The 21,382-nt window shown below is 40.3% G+C and overlaps 1 protein-coding gene across 1 annotated transcript in view; it reads left to right on the forward strand.

Annotated features, from left to right (window-relative positions):
* The first annotated feature begins 4,408 nt into the window (after positions 1–4,408).
* opn7a (opsin 7, group member a) overlaps positions 4,409–21,382 on the forward strand; it is a 92,039-nt gene continuing 75,065 nt past the window's right edge. The window contains exons 1-2 of the mRNA XM_072696301.1: positions 4,409–4,483; positions 18,043–18,130. Coding sequence (XP_072552402.1) covers positions 18,043–18,130 — 88 coding nt within the window. The 5' untranslated portion in view covers positions 4,409–4,483. The remainder of the gene's footprint in view (positions 4,484–18,042; positions 18,131–21,382) is intronic.

Raw genomic sequence — 21,382 nt, forward strand, 5'->3', positions numbered from 1 at the left:
AACAGGAGGAAATATTTGGTTAGTTTATTCCTGTTAGTGCTGTAAATAAACCTAGAGTAATTTTAGTGCTGGAAGGAGGTGCTAGCAGTGTAATGCATTGCGTTTCTGAAACCTCTAGACTTCCAGCGTGCTTATTGCTGGAACAAACATTTAGGAGTTTAACTGTGGGCGTTAGGGTGGGGGGCTTTTTAGCATGCGCTTTTCACTGTTTTATTAATGCTTCATGATCAATAACTGTTGACAGTTTTAAGGTCATATTTGACGGCACAGTTTCTAATTTAACTTTGTGTTTATCCTCGCAAGTAATGACATTAAAGGAGGAACAGGTCTACGAATTAGACGCCAGCTTACTTTCTTCTTCACATTAACCTTCCTCTTTTTGCCTTTTAGTTTAGTGACCCAGGTGTTTTATTTTAATAATGAAACTTTGATTTACAAGAACTTGAGGCTTAATGATTGATATATCAGTTATGTTTTTTGTGAAAGTAATCCAGACTGCAAATCTTGTTAAAGTTGACCCAGCAATCAGACTCTGTGGTGCAAGACATAGTATAGTATCTGTTTAATGACTGGGAGAGTTGGATGTAGGTGTAGATGCAGGTACATATAGACCAGTTGTGGCTTTCATGAAATCAATGTGAAATCCCAGCTCTCTCTCTCTCTTTATCTCTATCTCTATCTAAGCTCAGACTTAACATTTAAAAGTCCAAGTAAGAAAATGGCTTACGTTACTCTTGCATTGCTGAGTGACCATTACAACCAACACTACAGCAGCCGTCTGTGTAGTACTTAATTAGTGTGATTCCTCATTCCTAATGTCAAAAACTCTTGTATCTTAGCTGTTTAAACAAGAATGCCCTGATTCTGTTCTGGTGACACTGTGGAAATGGCATGTGTGTGTTTGAAAGAGAGAAAGAGAGCGAGATATGCGGTTGTAAGCAAAACCTTTTAATCCCCTATATGCAGCCATTAGCTAATTATTCATAAATCTTAAGGCTTGGTCAGATAGCTTACCTTCAAGTCAGCTCTCACTCTCTTGCCGTAAATATAATCCATAAAAAGACACAATGATTACTTAGCATTGTTAAAGCATTTCCACATCGTCAGGTTAAAGCAGTGGTTTGAATAAAATTCATCATTTCTATTTATTCCATTTGTGAATAGTCTTCTTTCAGTTAGGTGAGCAAAGCAGGCTGCAACAATGCTTCACACACTTTCAGTAATCCAACGCAGTAATCCATCCTCTGCAGGAGAGTGGACATGGATATTATTCATGAAAACACTCATTCATAGAAATGATGTCAGTGCTGCTCCTCTGTTACAGTCAAACTCATCCTCACAAATCAGGCTTAAAAAAAAACATGCGATGATGCCACATGATGCCACCAGACAGGGGCTAACCTATTCTTTCTCTGGGCTGAAAACGTTCTCTGAGAAACCTGGTGTTCTTTATGCATTGTCCACAAGCCTTTCAAATATGTAAATACAATCTGTTCTGATTGGCTGCTCTGCATCATGCCTTGTTCAGAAAGCAGCCTGGGTAGACACATACTTTATAACTTTAGCATGAACTGTTGCTGGCATCTGTGAAGGGGTGAGATGTTAATATTAGGTAGTAAGTGAACAGACGAAAAAAATGACAAAAAATGGTCGACCATAAGGATCTGACCGGGTCAGGGCATCTCCAAAACATCAGGGACATCTTGTCCCTGAATAGTCAGATCAGTGATTAGCGCTCCGGGCTCTTGATGACAGGGTTGTGGGTTGGATACCCGGGCTCGGCAAGCTGCCACTGTTGGGCCCTTGAGCAAGGCCCTTCACCCTCTCTGGTCCCTGGATGCCACAGCAATGGATGCCCACTGCTCTGGGCATGTGTGCTCACAGTCACTGTGTGTGTGTGTTTTCACGGCACGGATGGGTTAAAGGCGGAAATGTGAATATGGTTGTCCTGTCTTATCTTTTGTGGAGACACAAGGGGGACCTACTTAATATTAGGCAAGCGGTGCTAATGTTATGGCTAATTGGTGTATGTTGTCACATAAAAAAATAAATAAATAAATTAAAAAAAACCTACTTCCCATATACAGACTATGTGGGCTGGGGAGTTTAAAGGTACCATGCTTAGATGCAGTTTTACAAGCCTATTTACAGCCCTGTTATTTTCACTCATAAGGAAACACATTGACTTTCCTTTGCTGGAGTACTGTGTTCAGTGATCAGCTTTGCTTTATTGGCTGGTTTATGGCACCGTTGATGGCATGTATGGGATGGCGTCCCATGTATTATAACACTTTGTTTGATGATAGCAAGCTGACGAGATTGTAGCTGGGTTGGTGTTTAGCTTTGCCCGCACTCGCCTTTCTAAGCTTGGTTTTCTTTGAGTCTCACTGATAAAAAAAACCCAGTAATAAGCCAGTGTTTTTCCATCTGATGTGTGTTTAGCTGCAGTTTGGTAGTCGGCTGAGATAGTCAAGTTTGTTACGAGGAAGTGGACGATGGAGGGAAGAGATGGTAAAAGCTGGTTTGTTCGCTTTAGCTTTTAGCCTAGCACGGATCCCCATTTGCATCCTCGGTTTTCTCTTCATTGCGTGTTGAGTTTCAGCTCTCTTTTGCAGACACTGGCAAAGAAAAGGCTGTGTTCACTTGGCAATCTGTGTTACTAGTATGGAGTGTGGAGGTGATGTGCAGCTCTCCAGTATCAACAAGACGGTCACGTTTAAACCACTTATGCCAGAGTGATGTCTCTTGATGTCTCTGGTGTTGACATCCTGAAGGCCCTGTAGCTTTAATGCAATACCATGTTTAAATGCTTCCTTGCTATTAGGACACAGTGCTCTGATACCATCACAATAGTTGGTTTTCCATCTATCTAAGTTTTTGTGAATTTTGAAAATGCACCTGAATGGAAAAGAAAAAAAAAAGTGAAAAAAGGATGAGGTGGAAAAGTATATCGCTAGAGCCATACTGCAAAAAAGAGTGATGGAAAAGGGTTTTCAAAGAAACAATGACATAACAAGCCTCAAGCCAAGATTTATTTGTATAGCGCTTTTCACAACTGTTGTCGTCACAAAGCAGCTTTACATAATTAGTAATGAATAAAAAGACAGAAAAAAGAAGTGACGTAAGACATGAAGGATCTAAGACCCCCAGTGAGCAGCCACAAGGAGACAGTGTCTAGGAAAAAGTCCCTCAGAGCTCGAGGAAAAAACCTTGGGAGGAACCAAGACTCATAAGGGGGACCCAACCCGTCCTCCTCTGGTCAGAACTATTTATAAATTATTGATAAAAGTTAGCAAACCATCTATACTGTTGAACTGCTCTGATCATAATCATAATCTAATAACCATGGTGAAGTATAACTTAATATAGTCATAGCAGTGATGGTCAGAGGAATGATGGCATAAAGGCTGTCCTACTAATATTGCTAAATGTCGCAAATGATAGATCTGCGTCAAATATGACGCCAAGATTTTTAGCAGCTTAACCAGGAATAATGGAAGCATCAGCCAAGTCTAACATTAGGTCTGATAGTTCATTTCTAGTGTCTTTTGGACCTAAAAGGAGAACCTCGGTTTTGTCACTGTTGAGGAGAAGGAAGTTATGTGACATCCAGAGTTTTATATCCATTACACAGTCCTCCATTTTCTGTAATCTAAATTTATCGTCAGGTTTGGCTGATATATAGAGCTGTGTGTCATCTGCATAACAATGGAATTTAACACCATTGCTTATAACTGAGCCCAGTGGTAACATGTATAATGTAAATAGTAGTGGTCCTAAAATTGAGCCTTGCGGAACTCCATATCTTACTTTTGTGTAATTTGAAGATAAATCTTTTATCTTTATAGCGATCAGTTAGATATGATTTGAACCATGATAGGGCACGATAAATCACATGATTCTCTAATCAGTTGGCACATGGCTAAAAACGACTGGCCCTATGGATGGTCTCATCTTCACATACAGCTGAACTGCTGATCCGTTAGCATGAGATTCATCACCTTTTACTTGAAGGACTGTTGCTATTCAGTCAACTTCACCCATATAAAGATATAAACTTGCTCCAAAAGGTTGTATTCCCCTTTTAATAACTTATTAATTAAACTTCTTCATTTTAATTCGGGAGAGTAAAAGTAGCTCCAGGAGGCTACTAAAGTGGGTGTCTCCGGGCGCGGTCATGTGACTGTGGCTGTCTCTGATTGGTGAAGCAGTTCGCCCAGCTCCCCCCCCCCCCCCCCCACACCTCCCCTCCCCTTTCACTCCGTGGAGGTGTGAGGAGTCGGGTACCTCGAGGAGGAGCAGACGCAGCCATGTGCGCACGAGCCGTTTCTGACCCGCGCGCTCCCGAAGACTTGTGGTGTGGTGTGTCCCCTCGCGCAGACGCACGCGCGCCACTCACCTTTCCCTTGGCTCGTGAAAGGTCTGAGCGGGACACTCTCCGGCTCTGTCGGCTTTGAGAGGAGGGCGGTCTGCCGGAGGAACGGTAAGAGCACGCGCTGTCTGGTGGGACGAGAGAGTTTGATGGGAGGCTGAAGGCAAGATATGCGCGTACGCGCGCGCGCGCGCCCGGAGCGCCCAACGCGCGATGTTGCTTCCAGCAGCCCGGACTAGGTTTAGGCTGATCAGTGTGTATGGGATGGAAACACTTGTTGAGTTGACCTCGCTTCTTTAAGCCTTTGTGTTTTTTAAAGGTGCGAGGTGTAAAGCGCGCCGTGCACGCGCAGGGGATGTGGGCAAGTCTCTATAATAAAAAAAAAACGGGTTGTAGGAAATCGTTCAGGGTGAAGACGCGTGTTCATGAGCTTGTTGAAATGTGTCTTCACTGCTCTGATTGGTCTTGTTTGGAGAAAAATGGGGCGTGAATGGAAGCATTGTGTCCAGCAGTTACTACTGAACCTCTTCTGACTGGAGCTTCTCTCTCTCTCTCTCACTCATTTGCTTTACCTCTCACTCTTTATCTCCACCCCCCCTCCTCTCACTTTTCTCTCTCTCTCTCCTTTGGTACCCCTCTCTCACACTCTCTGCCTGTATCTCTTACTCTTTCTCACTTTTTCTTTCCTCTATGTCTACCTCTCTTTCTCTCTCTCTCTCTCTCTCTCTCTCTCTCTCTCTCTCATTTGCTCTACCTTTCACTCTTTGTCTCCAACCCCCCCCCCACATCTCACTTTTCTCTCTCTCTCTCCTTTGGTACCCCTCTCTCACACTCTCTGCCTGTATCTCTTACTCTTTCTCACTTTTTCTTTCCTCTATGTCTACCTCTCTTCTCTCTCTCTCTCTCTCTCTCTCTCTCTCTCTCTCTCTCTCTCTCTCTCTCTCACTCATTTGCTTTACCTCTCACTCTTTATCTCCACCCCCCCTCCTCTCACTTTTCTCTCTCTCTCTCCTTTGGTACCCCTCTCTCACACTCTCTGCCTGTATCTCTTACTCTTTCTCACTTTTTCTTTCCTCTATCTCTACCTCTCTCTCTCTCTCTCTCTCTCTCTCTCTCTCTCTCTCTCTCTCTCTCTCTCTCTCATTTGCTCTACCTTTCACTCTTTATCTCCGACCCCCCCCCCCCCATCTCACTTTTCTCTCTCTCTCTCCTTTGGTACCCCTCTCTCACACTCTCTGCCTGTATCTCTTACTCTTTCTCACTTTTTCTTTCCTCTATGTCTACCTCTCTTCTCTCTCTCTCTCTCTCTCTCTCTCTCTCTCTCTCTCTCTCTCTCTCTCTCTCTCTCTCTCTCATTTGCTCTACCTTTCACTCTTTATCTCCGACCCCCCCCCCCATCTCACTTTTCTCTCTCTCTCTCCTTTGGTACCCCTCTCTCACACTCTGCCTGTATCTCTTACTCTTTCTCACTTTTTCTTTCCTCTATGTCTACCTCTCTTTCTCTCTCTCTCTCTCTCTCTCTCTCTCTCTCTCTCTCTCTCATTTGCTCTACCTTTCACTCTTTATCTCCACCCCCCCCCTCACTTTTCTCTCTCTCTCTCTCCTTTGGTACCCCTCTCTCACACTCTCTGCCTGTATCTCTTACTCTTTCTCACTTTTTCTTTCTTCTATCTCTAACTCTCTCTCTCTCTCTCTCTCTCTCTCTCTCTCTCTCTCTCTCTCTCTCTCTCTCTCTGGATTCATCTCCTTAATTCTGCTCCATTTGATTGAGAACGGATCCTGTTTAAAACACACAGCACAAGTGCAGCACAGCACAGCACTGCACGTCATCTGATGTTGTGAACCCACTCTGAGTGGCCACCTGCAATGTACATTTTTATGGCATCGATTTAATGTCAATACTTTTTTTCCAAATACAGCGCATCCTCTTCTCTAGGTTTGCATTAATCTAGTAAACTCTATGCTAAAACAATGTGTAGCTGGGCAGCCCTGACCAGATAAAGTTTCTTCATTGGTCTGGATTGTTCTGTTCTGCTAAAGGGAATCAAGACAAACCCACAACCCTGTTATCGATAACCCGGTGCTCTAACCGCTGAGCCACCACTGCCCATTTTTACTGTTTTCCTCAATTGTTAAAACACAATTTCTGAAACCTTGCTCTTAAAACATGAAACCCAAAAACTCCAAAGACTCCTTATGCAAAATCAAACTTTCTCCTCAAAACAGATTTACCTGTGCTCGAAGCCAAACACTGCTCTCAAATCATGAACAAAGCCATCAAAAGGATATACACTATCAAGCTGTCAGTAAACAGTACAGCAGATAATCAAAAACAACCTGTTCAGGTTATAATTCTCAGAAGAAGAGAAGAAGAATTGTCATTTTTTCATAATTGGCTTCTGAACATATTATATCGATGTAGCTCAACTGCAGTTCTTGTTCTTTGTTAATATGAACCTGCAACCAGTCAAAATCTATTGAGCAGTCATTACTGTAAACAAATCAAAAGCACAATGTTTAGAGTCATGCTATTTCTTTATCGTACAGTATACAGTATATATATAATAAAGGGCAAAAATCTAAGTACTAAACAGGTGATCAAGGTGCTTCCTCTTGTCTTTGGGCTGGGTCAGGCCAGAGCACTTCTTTGACATCACAAGCAAAGAAGAAGCCTCTTGGGTGCCGTATCCAGCCCTGACACGATTCCTCACCTATATCACCATAGGCTAAAGCCATGGTGTGCAGCAGATTTGCCCTGATGTTGGCTTGTCTATCATATACTTTCCTTCTGAGGAGAAAAAGGCCTCAATAAAACGTCTGATTCAAATACATTGTGTCTACTGAAGAATAATGTGGCAGTGCTGTAGACTATCTGTATTACAAATGTGTTTGAATGCACATATAGTTGCACATACTGAGCTCACAGTTCTTTCACCCTTGGTGAGTTCTGCTCAAAAGGTACTCTGTATGCTTGTTTCCTGTTACGATGGAGGACACCGTCCTCTCACTTAGTTTCTTTTATCCATTCTCAGACTTTCTCATTCCCACCTTTAACAACCTGTTTGATTGGTTGTGTCACATTATTAGAAACAAGTGAAATCAATTTGGAGTGGTTGTGTTTAATCAGTGATGTCTTCATTTGTATTTATGATTGTTGCCACTTGTGTTTAGCAGCATGGATGACGTTAGAGTGCGCTAGAGTTCAGGATGTGTATGGAGAATGAGACTGCGCTTTGAGTTTTACTGAAAGATATGTTTTAGAGATGTATTCATGTTTTGACAACAGATTGAACAATGGGATTTAGCGTTTTAGCTAATTGAGAAAAACTGTTAGACAGACAGTAAAGTGAATATGTGATCACACATTGCCCTCTGCTTCATGTCTCTCTTTGTGATATTTTGGAAGGATAACAATGCAGAAAATCAAACAGTTTATTCTGGTGACAACACGTGATGCAGGAACTGGATTGCTAGAGCTAGAGAGTTTGGCTCTGTTATTTTTTATGCAGGCATAATTATCACACCCAGCTCTGAGGTTGTACGGTTGAACTCCAGGTCTGAAGGCTGTACCTTTTAAAAGCTTTTGACTTAAAAGTTGCAACAGAAAGAATTTTGCCAGAGGGAGTAGATTTTTGACAGTGCTGCAAGGTCAGAGACACATCAGATTACCATCTCCTGGTCTGCAGATTATAGCCTGGCATAAGACACAGGGAGGATTTTGCCAGTTTTTCTTTTCCACTTGATTCATTCAGCTCTGCAGTAGTGAACTGCAGATTCTGTGAGCTCTATTCTTTGCACTGTGGCTCTCAACTTATGATGTCTATGTCTCAAGTATGCACTGGAACCAAATTCCTTTAGCTTTCAGTGGCCATTCTAGGCCTTTTTTTATACCCGCCATATTCACATTTGACATGTGTATGGTGGTCTATGGTCCAATACTGTATAAATAGTGACCTAATAGTCATGTATAAACAAAAAAATAACAATTATGTGATAACCTCTTGAGACCCTGCGTCTTCATATGGGGACATTACATTTCTTCTTCTCTCATGATACATGAAACATTGGCCTGATATGAGGACACTGTATTGTCCAAAGTCCTACTAATCCCAAACAGCTAGGAGAAATTAAAAATGCACACCAAACAAACTGGGTATCAGTAGGTTAAACTAATACAGAGGACAAGACAACACCACTGTTTGAGTCAGACACAGATAGAAGTTGGATATCTACTTTAAGGGAATGTGTTCCCACCGTAAAGTGAATTCTATTCGAAGTGAATTTATTTTATTGTGCTTTTTATAGATATGTTAAAATTTGTTCTCTACTAAATGATGTAAAGATGTGAAGTCTATTGTAATACTGAAGTGGATTCATTCTATTACTGAAGAATGTCTATTCAGTTTTAATGAAGTCTCATACTGAAGTGGATTCTATTATAATGATGATGTCTAATACTATAGGATTAGTCTTAATACTATAGGAATTCTACATAAATTTATTGTAATGCTGAAGTAATATAGGTTGTAAAATACATTTATTTGAATGGGAATTCTGTTCTGTTCTATTATGTTGTAATCTGGGTTTTTGTAAATGTGTAAGTATGTAGTAATGTGGTAAGTATGGTGGTCTAGTTTTGTAAAACAGGAGTTTATAAAAAAAAAAAATTCTACACAAGATAAAAAAAACTTTGCACCCAAAACAGTTGCACCCATTGTTGACACTGATGTTCCTGTAAAGAAGCTCTGCCAATGGAATAGCACTCTCTGGAGCAGATAAAAATGAACCTGTTGGCACTATGCCTAATACCAGGCGTGGGCTCGAGGGGTATAAAGCCCCCCAGCACTGAGCTGTGGAGCAGTGGGGATGAGGTGGGGTGGTGAACATCCAACATTCTGACCTCACTAACGCTCTTGTCTCTGAATGCAACAGTAGAGACAGTTACTCCAACAAAAGCAAGCTAAACTCTTTTAATACCCTTGTGTATTAAGAATGATGTAGTGAATATAGTTAGTAAATACCCTGTATGTATTTACTGACTACATACTTGCATATACTTACTATACAGTACTATGTACTTACATACTGTTGGCATACAATTTCAGTTAAACGTCCCACAGTTTAAGCTGAAGCTGAAGAATTTGGGTTAATTATATCATTATCTGTATGGCAGTTGTTCAGACTATTCAGAACATCAAGACTCCTTAATCAGCAATTATGAGTTATGATATTTTTTTAAACATCAGCTGAGTGCATTAGCTTTCCTGACTGCCATGCATTTGATGACATTCTGGTTGATTGCATTTGTATGAGGAGTAAAGAAACAGTATGTCACTTGTCTTGACAGCAGAGGGCACGAGAACTTCAAAGCTGTGGTGTGAAGTTGTCTTACTGATGAAGTGGTGATTAATTCTGTAAAATCGTACCCGTTTTCCTGAAGGTTATTTCTGAGATGATAAGCCTATACACAGCCTGAAATATAAGCCAGATTTTATGTTGACATTTTTGGTGTAGTAGTTGGCATGGTCCAAAAAACGCTGGACTAAAATCTGACTTGTCTGTGCAGATGCAGAGATACTGTATGTGGCGATTGATGTTTTAGCACGGCTGCTATTGGACTCCACAAAACATACACTCTCAGTATGTGTTTAGACTTGGTTTGATTGACAGATTGATTGATTGTCAGTAAAATGTTATTGACTGTGTATTGTATTGTCCCAAAACAATAATTGAGATAAATGATATTAATGTCATTTTAAGAACATTTTATGCCACTGATATAATATCACTACACTGATCAGGAATAACATTAGCACCATTTGAGGCATGGATTCCATGGATGAAGATAATGAGTGTTTTTTCACTTCACCTGTCACCTGTGCTAATGTTATGGCTGATAGGTGTGTGATAGCATAATAGTGCAATTATAGTCTTTAAAAGAGCAATGAACTTTTAATCATTAAGAATATTCTGACGTAGGGATTCATCACGTCCGTGTATTGTTCAAAAAGGTGCACATATTTGTCACTGTACAGCGAAATGTGTCCTCTGCATTTAACCCATCTGGTAGTGAACTCCAGCGCCCGGGGAGCAGAGAGGGTAAAGGGCCTTGCTCAAGGGCCCAACAGTGGCAGCTTGCCGAGCCCGGGAATCGAACCCACAACCCTGTTATCGATAACCCGGCGCTCTAACCGCTGAGCCACCACTGCCCCATAAGGTCAATTACAGTATTATCATGACAGGCCTAGTCCTAGTTAAGAAGAAAAAGACTAAAGCACTTTTGAAATGACTGTAAAAAAAGTTGATATGTTACACATGATTGCACACATAAATCTTTTTATGTACAAATAATAACAAATGGTAATTACTCTTGGTCTCTTGTAGCTTTTTGTAAATAAAAAAGCCATTCATAAAATCTCCCCAATCAGTGACCTCTTACCTTTTCTGGTCAGTGTCAGATGTTAAAAATACTTTTGATTTTCGAACAACACCAAGCATTTGCATTGAATGGATTAGTAGTGTTACTAGGATTAGCTTGGGACTAATACTGCGCTCAAGGACTCTTTGGAAGGTTGTGTTTACCAGATGGTTAACTAGTAAAAACAACTCTACTCAGTAAACTTTACTCTGAGCTTGTTGGAAGATTCACGCACTAAGCATGGAGATTCATAAGATATCCCAAAACAACAACATCTGTTCTTCTGCTAACACTAAACTAAAATGAATTAATAATAACAATTAATATTAAGTTACTAATTACAACTTAATGTTGGAGCGTAAAAACAAAAACATGATCAAATACTGAATAAAAAAAATAAAGTGAACATAAAGGTAAAAGGTTGCGATATACACTGCATCTCATAAACCGTAACTCGTCTAGAATCCGGACTTGGAAAATATGACTACATTGGCTGTTTACTAGCCGTACTAAACATGTTAGCTTTGGCTGAACACACTACAGCATTTATTACAAATATTGGACTTAAACTAATAATGTGAAAGCTGACACACTAATGTTTTACACTAATGCACATTTTTAAACACTCCTTATATTTACTGCATGAGCAATATTTTACAACCTTATGCCAAGAACCATTTAGAAACCTTAGTTTTTAAACCTAAGACTGATCTGAACCATGTCATGCTGATATGCTTTATGTTCAGGACTGCAGTGAGCATGAAATCCAGATCTGTAGATGCTGTTCCAACACAAGTCAAGTCAACTTCTCAGAAGTGTACAGCATTTTGGCTGGACTTGATGCATAGACACACTCTCACACTGATGCACATCATTGTGTTCTTGTCATTATCATTGCCTTGCTTAGTCATCTCTATCGTTTTTACCATTCTTCTGGTAAATAAAGCTTGTACAAGATGGTCTTGTGTAGGGCTGTACCTGACTCAGAATTTAGTCAGTCAAAACGGATTTAGCTGCTCAATGCGACGATTTGACTGTTTTGTTTTTTCCTATGGGGACATATTTTTGAGCAACATCAGTAAAAGAGACACTGTATATGATGAAAGCCATATGGATTTGTGGAATATAGGGACAGCAGCATGAATGTATGTTTAAATTAAGCTCTTATAGCCTATTTTTTATAAAATTTTAGTTTAAACATTAAAATCACTTCTTCAAAGCACTTCTTTCTCTATAAACATAAAAAATGAAATAAAACTAAATTAACAAAAGAAAGTAGTAATTGCCTGGAAAGAAAGAAAATGGCCTGACAGAAATGTGAAATTATTTGAAATAGTTTCTCATCTTCTACTGGCTTATTAGGCAACTGTGTTTTTCATTCAAATCTAAATAGATCTTAGATGTAAACTAATAAATAATCAAACTAAACACTTGTGGTTTAGTCATTTAGGTTCTGAAATATCTAAGATGAAAAAAGCATATGTTTGTCTTCAGTCTCTTTTTCCTGCCCATACCAATTGTACATACAACAGACTGGCCTATGTGAATTACAAGGCAAATGCGTGGTCAAATTTTCCAGTGTTATGACGGGGCCCAGCAGAGATACACAGACCATATATTTTAAATTTGGCCTGTTAATCAACATGCCTGCATTAAATCTGCCCAGATAATTGGAGACTAGGAGCCACCTATAGCAACTTACCCATTTCAAGTGGTTTGCTGTGTTCAGTGTTGTTGAATGATGAGCGGATTTTAAGTTTGGTAGGATTCACCTTTTAAAATGAATACTTTAGACTTTTTCTAAAACATTGTTTTTGCTAGCATAACTTAACACACCCTCCGCCTCAACTTCATCTTGAACCCCCAGTGCATGTTATCATGTATATTGTCTTTTAGCAAGCGTGACAGATAGCCCATTATTTAGTTTATTTGTGAAAATGTAGTCCTGTTGATGTAGTAAACTGCTCAAAGCTGAGGTGACTGTTGGATCTCAGACTGATGATTGAACTCGTTGACTTGGCAGCCCTAGTTATGTGCTGCATGTAGAAGACACACACTCTCTCACACAGGCAAACAATCAATGACTTTTGTTCATGGAAGTCAGAAATAACCAGGATGCAGGGTGGATTTGTATTCTCTGAGGCAGACTGATATGAATGCATGTCATGAAGACAGGCTGCTGATGAATACATGCACGCAGCATAATGAATGCATGCCTGGTGGAGACATGGGGACATGAGGGCTTTTCCCCCCAAAGATCAATCTGACAGATAGAAGCTGGGAATACCTCCTCCAATCTATGAAAGCAGTCATGAGACCTTAAATTCTGCCCACCCGGATATGTGTGTAAATATATGTAGGTGTGTATGAGTGTGTGTAACTGGCAAATGGCTGTCTTGTTGAGTGCTCCTCATTTCATATGTGCAGGCATGCAGTTGAGAAAGTGGCAAGCAGTGTGCTTCACAGTACATAACTGAGTGTGTGTGTGTGTGTGTGTGTGTGTGTGTGTGTGTTGGTGGAAGCAGTTTTAGTGGAAAAATTACTCTACTTCTTCTAAGAAGGCATGGCACTAGATGTTGAATGAGAACATTGAGGATTTGATTGCATTCATCCACAAGACCATTCACAAGTGAGGTCAGTTGTATGTTAGAATGAATGGTGAGTCTCACCATTAGAGTCACATAAGACAGCACAAGAGTATCCTATTCTATTAGCAGTGTTTTACTGTGGATATTATAGAAGCTGTGTGTGTGCAGCTTAACACCTCTTCCAGAACGCTGTGTTTCTTAAAGCAACACTATGTAGCATTTTACCTCTAAAATAACAGCTTCAGAATTAGCCACCGACCTGTGATAGGGGGAATAGCATCTCTATCATTACTCCAGACACACCATGCTGCTAACTGTACTATGTAACTGTGGAGAAGCAGGCAGAACAATACTTGTGGGAAACGACTGTTACAGCTCCCATAGTAATGAATTATTACTTTGTAATCATCCCTGACCAGATAGTGATGCTGTCTTCTCTGCATGTACTTGATGTGGTCTCCATTTAACAAAGCGGAAGAGATTGTAGCCGGTCATCAAATGTTAGATTTCAGCCTAGCACTTGCTTGCTTACCCAGGTTTGGCTTCTACAAGTGGTAAATGCTGGTCAACTAAGGATTTAACTAAGCACAAGTCCCCTGTTTGCCTCCCTAGCTTTTGCTTTTGTCGCATGCTGCTTTTGAGCTCTCTTTTTGCAGCACAGGAGAAGCCGTGGGTGTGTGATCTGGTTCAATTAGCAACCTGTTTTCCTTTCACCAGCAGAGTCTGGCGATGACGTCCCGCTATCCAGTGTTGAACAACACTGTATTCTCTGGAAGTGGCTATTGTGTTTTACTGCGTTGTTTCTCTAGTGGACTACGGGGGTTTGCGAGGTTTGGGGGTGTATATAAAATGAGTCTAGACTGTTACATAACAGTTGTGGGGTTTTTAGAATTGGTGCAGTGTTTGAGGTTCATGGGTCACCACTTCCATGTAAAAATGGAATATCTATTCATATATATTCAATTCTTACACTTGTCTCCAGCGAGTGATGGATACAGCTAGTGGATATGACTGAATGGAATAATCAACTGCAGTCATTTCTATTGTTTACATGATTAAAATAACTATAGGTTAGAAGGAGTGCATAAAGAGGATGGTCAAATAAAGACCAAGCTATATAAAATGAATCATGTGGTGGGTGAAAGAGAACAAAAGCTCATTAGCATAATATCTCTTATTTGAAAGATTGGAATACCAGCACAAGGCTTACTGCATCTTATCCTGATCTATGAAATCTCATATCCGTATCTTCAAATGTTCACATAAACCACATACATCAGCACGTCTGAATTGTTCTGAGCTACAGACATGGAGGCCATCTGCTCATTTCATTAGACAGACAGGACTTTTGCTGCAGTTAAAGCATAGCATGTGTGTGTGTGTGTGTGTATGTCCGGATGTCATTGACAGTGATGACGGTGGTAGACTGATATACTGCTGTTACTGCTTTGTGACGATCAAGTGGATGTGTGTGTGTGTGTGTGTGTGTGTGTGTGCGTGCACGTGACTGAGAGAGAGAGGGAGAGATTTTGCTGTATGGAAGCTCTCTCAGTCTCGTCAGACAGTACATGCTGATGCTGCTGACGCAGCTCCTCCACAAGTTCTTAGTCATCAAAGAGAGAGTGTTATTGTGCACACGTCCTCTGAACGCGTGCAACCTCTCCAGCTCTGGAGCATGGACAGAATGATGCGATGTCACGCTACCTGGTGTGTGTGTGTGTGTGTGTAAGAAGCACAACAGGGGAGCCTGGGGATTTTTATTTATTTATTTATTTATTTATTTATTGTATTGTATTACATGCTGATATCAGCAAATAGAGCAGCAGATTACGTGCTGCTCCTTTTGTCCAGGAAACAACCCAGTTTACATTCATAAGTAACACAGTGGATATAAAGTCATTGCTGTTCAAGATGTACAAAGTGTACCAAAGAGGGTTCTGTGGTTTATTCGGCAGCAGAGATGACAATACGCTAAAGATGCACTGCTTGTGAACGGTTGAGAACATCTAGCCCTTCACTATTACGTAACAACACTGTTTGTGTTACTTTAACACCTTTTCTGTCAGACTCTGTTAGATATGTGTTAAAACTAACAAAACACATGCTGTCCTTAGCTAGACTCCACATGTTGTTTTGAGAGTGAACCGATTTCCACATGTTTAATATAGTAACTTATTAAACAGAAAACTGAGCAGCTGACAGTAAGACTACTTTGAGGGCAATTCCATACCGCTCACATTTTATACACTGCAGAATACTGGACATCTAGGTATGCCGTACTTGATGGCAATGGTCAAAAGCCGATCCGCACATGAGCCGATCCAGCTTCAAGTACGGCTCGGCTCGATCCGCCATCCCTCAAAATCCACGGAAGACAAGCGTCCAGGCTTTTTTCTGTCATGGCACCAAAGTGGTGGAACGAGCTTCCCCTGGGTGTCTGAACGGCCGAGTCGCTCGCTGTCTTCAAACGCAGACTGAAGACCCTCCTCTTCAGAGAGTACTTGGGCGAATAGCAGAGTACTATGGTCACCTTATTGACTTGTATAGTAGTGTCTAAACTTTATCTTTGAATTATTAGTCTATTCAAACTAGCTGAGGTTTTTCTTGGGTAAATAGCAAAGCACTTTTGTAAGTCGCTCTGGATAAGAGTGTCTGCTAAATGCCTTAAATGTAAATGTAGGTAAAATCATCTTAAAGCCAGCCAATCAACTTTCTCATCCCATATTTCTCATTATGGGAATGCAATACAATTGTTCAGCTTATTTCTAGAGTTGTTATAATGTCTGGATATCAACTCGATTCAAGCATTATTTTTTTAAATATGTCCATTTCTCTTGGCATGTTGCTGTAAGCATTGGCCCAGTCATCGGGAGATCGCCGGTTTGATCCCTGGGGATTCTGCTGTCATTCATGGCCGGGGATCACAGAGAGCACAGTTGGCCTTGCTTTGTCTAGGTGGGTAGGAAGCCCTCCCTCTGTTCCCACCACTTGTCACTAGTCAGTGTGAGTTTTTGTAAGCTGAACAGTAACAGAACTCACAGGTAGTGTTCTCCTCCCAGTGTGTTTAGCTGTCCAGTGACTTTGCATTATCAGTTTAAAAAAATGCTGTTGGCGCTTCAGGACTTAGAGAAAGCGTGTTGGTCTTCGCCCTCTCAGCACTGATAGCATGATGTGATTTGCTAGGTTCTTACTACTTGCTGGAAATGGAAAAAGACAAAACATAAAAAAGAAAAGTAGGCTGAACCATCTAATAATATATAGATTTTTAATACAGCAACCTGTAATAATAATAATACATTGTATATGTAATGACTAGACTCCCCCTGCTGCTCTTTTGCAACATAAATTAAATATATTCAGTGTACTATACTACAACTATACCTTTGGAAATAAAATTCCAAACAATTTTTAGGCAAAACCTGCAGAATATGCAACATTTCAGTAAATCGCTGTTTAGCTTTCTAGCTTATTTTTAAATATTTATTTAAGTGTGTTTTTGGAGTAATTAAAATAAACAATCTTAGTCTTAAAATCTTTGTCTTAAATTTTTTTTTCCTTTATATACGTAAATTATAATTTTAGCACACACACCTTTAGACACCTTTTTAGACTTTAGATTAGGCACAAAGCCATACATACGAAAAGGACAGATTAGTGCCAATCAGCGTCATCTTTATCTCATTTATTCCAGCAAAACCGTCTCTTTTTTACAGTAGTGATTCTTTGGGAGAGCAGGTCATAATTTGTATGCAGTGTGTGCTCTGTGGGGTTTGGCCAGACAGAGAGAGAAGAAATAATATATTACTTAATGTCTAGTGGTTTAAAATGGCTTGAGAGTCATGAATGTGGCCACTTATGAAGAACGACCTGATGAAATCAGACTACAATTACCCTTCACACACACACACACACACACACACACACACACACACACACACATACACACATTCATGTAGTCTACTGAACCAGAAGCAACAAAAACAAAAAAAAACAATTGCTCTTTAAAGCATTATCAACCAGATTATATTTCAATGCCAAAAAACAGAATATGAGCTGAATATGAATATGAGCTGAATATGAGCTCTGCATTTGGTCTTTTTTTGGAAAGAATTAAACTCCTGAAATGTAATTCCCTTGGCAAAGCATTAAAAGAAATGTTTGCCACCTGACAAACTTTTAATCATTATCATGGTAAACGACATTACGGTATGCTTTTCTGAGTATATCATCGATTTTGCCAATACTTTAAGAACACTGAACAGCTGCACATTGAGTAACTATGTATTTTATTACATGGTTTAACAGGGGGTGGAGCAATGCAGTGTGTAAAATGTTAAATAAAAATATTGTACTCACAGTTCCTATGATATTTTTATATTGACCCAAATCCCAGAAAAAATGAAATATTATGATGCATAGCAAAGACAACTATATTCCCCGGTCAGTGGTGGGCACCCATTACTGTGGTTAAGGGTTAAGGGTCTTGCTCAAGCTGCCAACCGTAGTAGCTTGCCAAGCCCAGGTATCGAGCCCATATGGCCTGGTGCTCTAATTTTCTGAGTGGACAACTGTATGCTTCTGTGTGTCGCTAAAAGTGTAAACATTCTTACTGTTTGTGTGTGTGTGTGTGTGTGTGTGTGTGTGTGTGTGTGTGTGCATTTTAGATGCAAGTACCAGCATACAACAGCACTTTCCACTCCAACATCCCCGCCGCTGCCGATATCATATTGGGAGTGGTTTACTCCATATTTGGTAAGTCTCTTAAACACTGTTTTTCCATGGTCATTTTAATTGGTTCTTCTGTTTCTTTTTATACGGCACCAAAGATAACACTCTGTCAATGAAATGTGCTAGATGGATGGGTCAGTTCCAAGGAATTCTTTCCTTGTACAAAAGTATGGACACCCTCAGAACTTAACATGTCAGGCCTTAATAGATTTGGTAGATGATGGCGATTCCAAAGCGTAATAAGCTCTCTGACTCTTCAAACCTTCTGCTGATATCCATGCACCTGGCTGAGGATCTGAGATCTAAGTTATCAAAGAACATTTCTCAGATCAAACTGATATGCTGGGCAAAAAGTCTGACAGCAGAGAAACTGCAGTAAGGTTTGGCTGATGCATGGGATCAAAATTCTAAGGCATTTGAAGTGGCTTAAACATGGGAAAGGGGCAATCTGAGACTGTTTAATTTATTTGGCTAACAATACCTGAAGTAGAGGGCAGGGACCCAACCAACACTTCATTCATTAAATGCATGTCTTGGAGAGAGGTCGTGATGGTGAGCTGTCTGTCCACCTATCTTCTTTTTAGGTGGGAAAAAGTTGTTTAAAAGTTGATTAATGTTAATTTAGTTCATAGATGAAGCTTTATGGTGTATATTTAAGCATGTAGTGGAAAATGATATACTTATAAAGCAGTTGTAGCAGCATTCGTTTTTTCAACTGTTGACCACGTTAGCTTAGTGAGTGGTAGGGCTGCAATAGCTATGTAGAAGTCGTTTTAGAAAGGTACAAGGTAAACCTGCCCTTTCTTGTTGTGTGATATAAGCAGTGGAAGCATTCATATGTTCTTAATTGTGAAACATGGCAAAAAAATTGCATCTCTCACAAGGAGTAAAGCCTCATCCAAACTGTTAAGCAGGCGGTGGCTATTTCTTGGTTTTCCTTAGTAGGGTTGTCCAATATATCGTTTCAGCATCGTGCAACACTTGTCACATCACAGGACGCTTTTGCTGTTTGATACGAAAGGAAATTTCACTCTCTTATTATAAATATAGCAGCCCTAGACTTTAGCCACACAACTACACCACCTGCAGATGAAGTTTTGAAGCAGAAGTTGTTCAGAAAGTTGTGGAAAGAGCTAAAACAGAAGTTCATCAAAAAGCCCACCAACACCACTGTGGTGAATCAGTTTTATCAGGAGAAATGAGCCAAGTTTCACCAGTTGAAGCTAAAGAGGTCACACCAGCTCCTGAAAGCAAGGTTTTACATACTTATTTCTGATGTACGCTGCTAATGTTGCATCACTTTGCTCAATACATAAATGTAATCCCTGTTTCCAGTTTCAAAACTTGGAATGAAACACTTTTTCAGACCTAAAATAGCACAAAATAGCATAATAATCTAAGAGAGATGCAAAGATTTTTGTGTTATTATTGCTGCTTAAAAATGTAATTAAAATGGTATAAATACAATTTTGAATGATATTAAATGTATACAGTTGTTTCTCAATGCCTGCAAAGCACCATAAGCTAGAAAGCAGTCGACCCCTCCAACATAACCACTGGACCTAGACTGCCCCCCCCCCTCCCAGTTGAAATGGTTTCGAACCACCACTGCACTACAACTTGAATATGTCCGCTAAGATGCTCTAGGCTGGCTGGTTGGTCCTATGCACATGTGTGTATGGTAGTGACAGCACGACTTAGATTGGGCTGTAACAGTATTTACACCATGCATAATAAAAGCAAGGCTGATATGGGCCCTTTAAAACTACCTCATAGTGTCTCCTGTTCCTAGGGGTTTGTGTCGCTGCTCATGACAAACTAGGACAAGGCCAGTGTTGTCTCGCCTGGTGCCAGGCTACAGCATTAAAGAGTGGCATCAAGAGGTTATTGTGTGTGCAGGGCTTGAGCAAGAGGTACTGGATCAATCATATCTGCTGAGTCATTAGCGCATGGGCTGGTTTAATAGAGCCTAAAGTGGGGTGACACTCCTTTAGATTTAGAATTAGCTTGCAGCATAACATTTGAACTCACTCTTTACAGGGGTTGTGTGTAGGGGTGGGCAGTATTACGACGCGTTATTGTGGTCATGATGAAATGCATCACAGTATGCTTATCTGAGCATCTGAGCAGTGAGAGGCTGCATGGTGTGCTACAAAGCGAGCATTAGTCCTGTAATTGGGTTTAGAGCAGCTAGAGCCATAGTTGGGATCGTCAGTTTACTGAGGTCCTAATAATTTGGAACTTCTACTCACCTTCATGTCTTTTACCACCTCAGTGTTTTTTTTGTTTACAATGTCACCTTTTGTTTTCTGATACCAGTGCTGCAATTGTGAGTAGTAGGATTGGGCACCATACCTAATGCCAGGCATGGCCTAGAGGGGTATAAAGCCTACCAGCATTGAGCTGTTGAGCAGTGGAACAGTTCTCTGGATTGATGGATGTTGCTCCATCCAGTACTTTTGGGATGAGTTGGGGAGTTGGAGAGGAGGTGGGTGGTGATCATCCAACATCCTGACCTTTGTAATGCTCTTTTTCAAACTTTTTTAAATACCCAGGAGAAGCAATGAATGATCACAACTTTATTTTTTAAACCCTTGATTTCAGAAGAAACCATGAGCAGGTTTCCCAATACTTTTGTCTATACAACGGATTTTCTTACTGGCTGCCCTGCACTGAGCCTTTCTCAGTGGAGGGTTTCTGAAACCGGTACCGTAATTGTGAGGGATAACGTAAGGCACGATATGGGGAAAAAATGAGAAAAAAGTTTTGGGACACCTGCTCATGGTTTCTTCTGAAATCAAGGGTTTAAAAAAATAAAGGTTATCCTCTTTTTTTGGAGTAACTGCCTCTACAGTCCAGGGAAGAAGGCTTTGTACAATTTTTTTTAGATTAGAGTTCTGCTCTGAGGATTTAACTGCAGTGTTAGTGAGGTCAGGATGTTGGATGATCACCACCCCTCACGTCTTTAAGTAGCTCAATGCATTCATTAGAAGGGGTTTCCACAAACATTTGGACATTTTGTCATATGGTGGTATTTAAAAGTGGTATTCTCCAAAAAATGACGGTATCTAATAATTATGACATTAGATTTGATGATTTTTGCATTTAAACAGCCAAATAAGCTCATTTTTCCATGTATATTTATGAGGACCACCGTGCCACGGGGTAGGGTTTGCCTGTTTGAACTTTTAGATTTTCAGGTTGCATAATTACTATGTTTCCCTTCACAGTTTGTTGAATGTGCTAAAGAACATTTTTTGGTTTTGGCACAGTCTG

This window comes from Salminus brasiliensis, chromosome 1 (assembly GCF_030463535.1).
Source record: "Salminus brasiliensis chromosome 1, fSalBra1.hap2, whole genome shotgun sequence".
NCBI classification, from domain to species: Eukaryota; Metazoa; Chordata; class Actinopteri; order Characiformes; family Bryconidae; genus Salminus; species Salminus brasiliensis.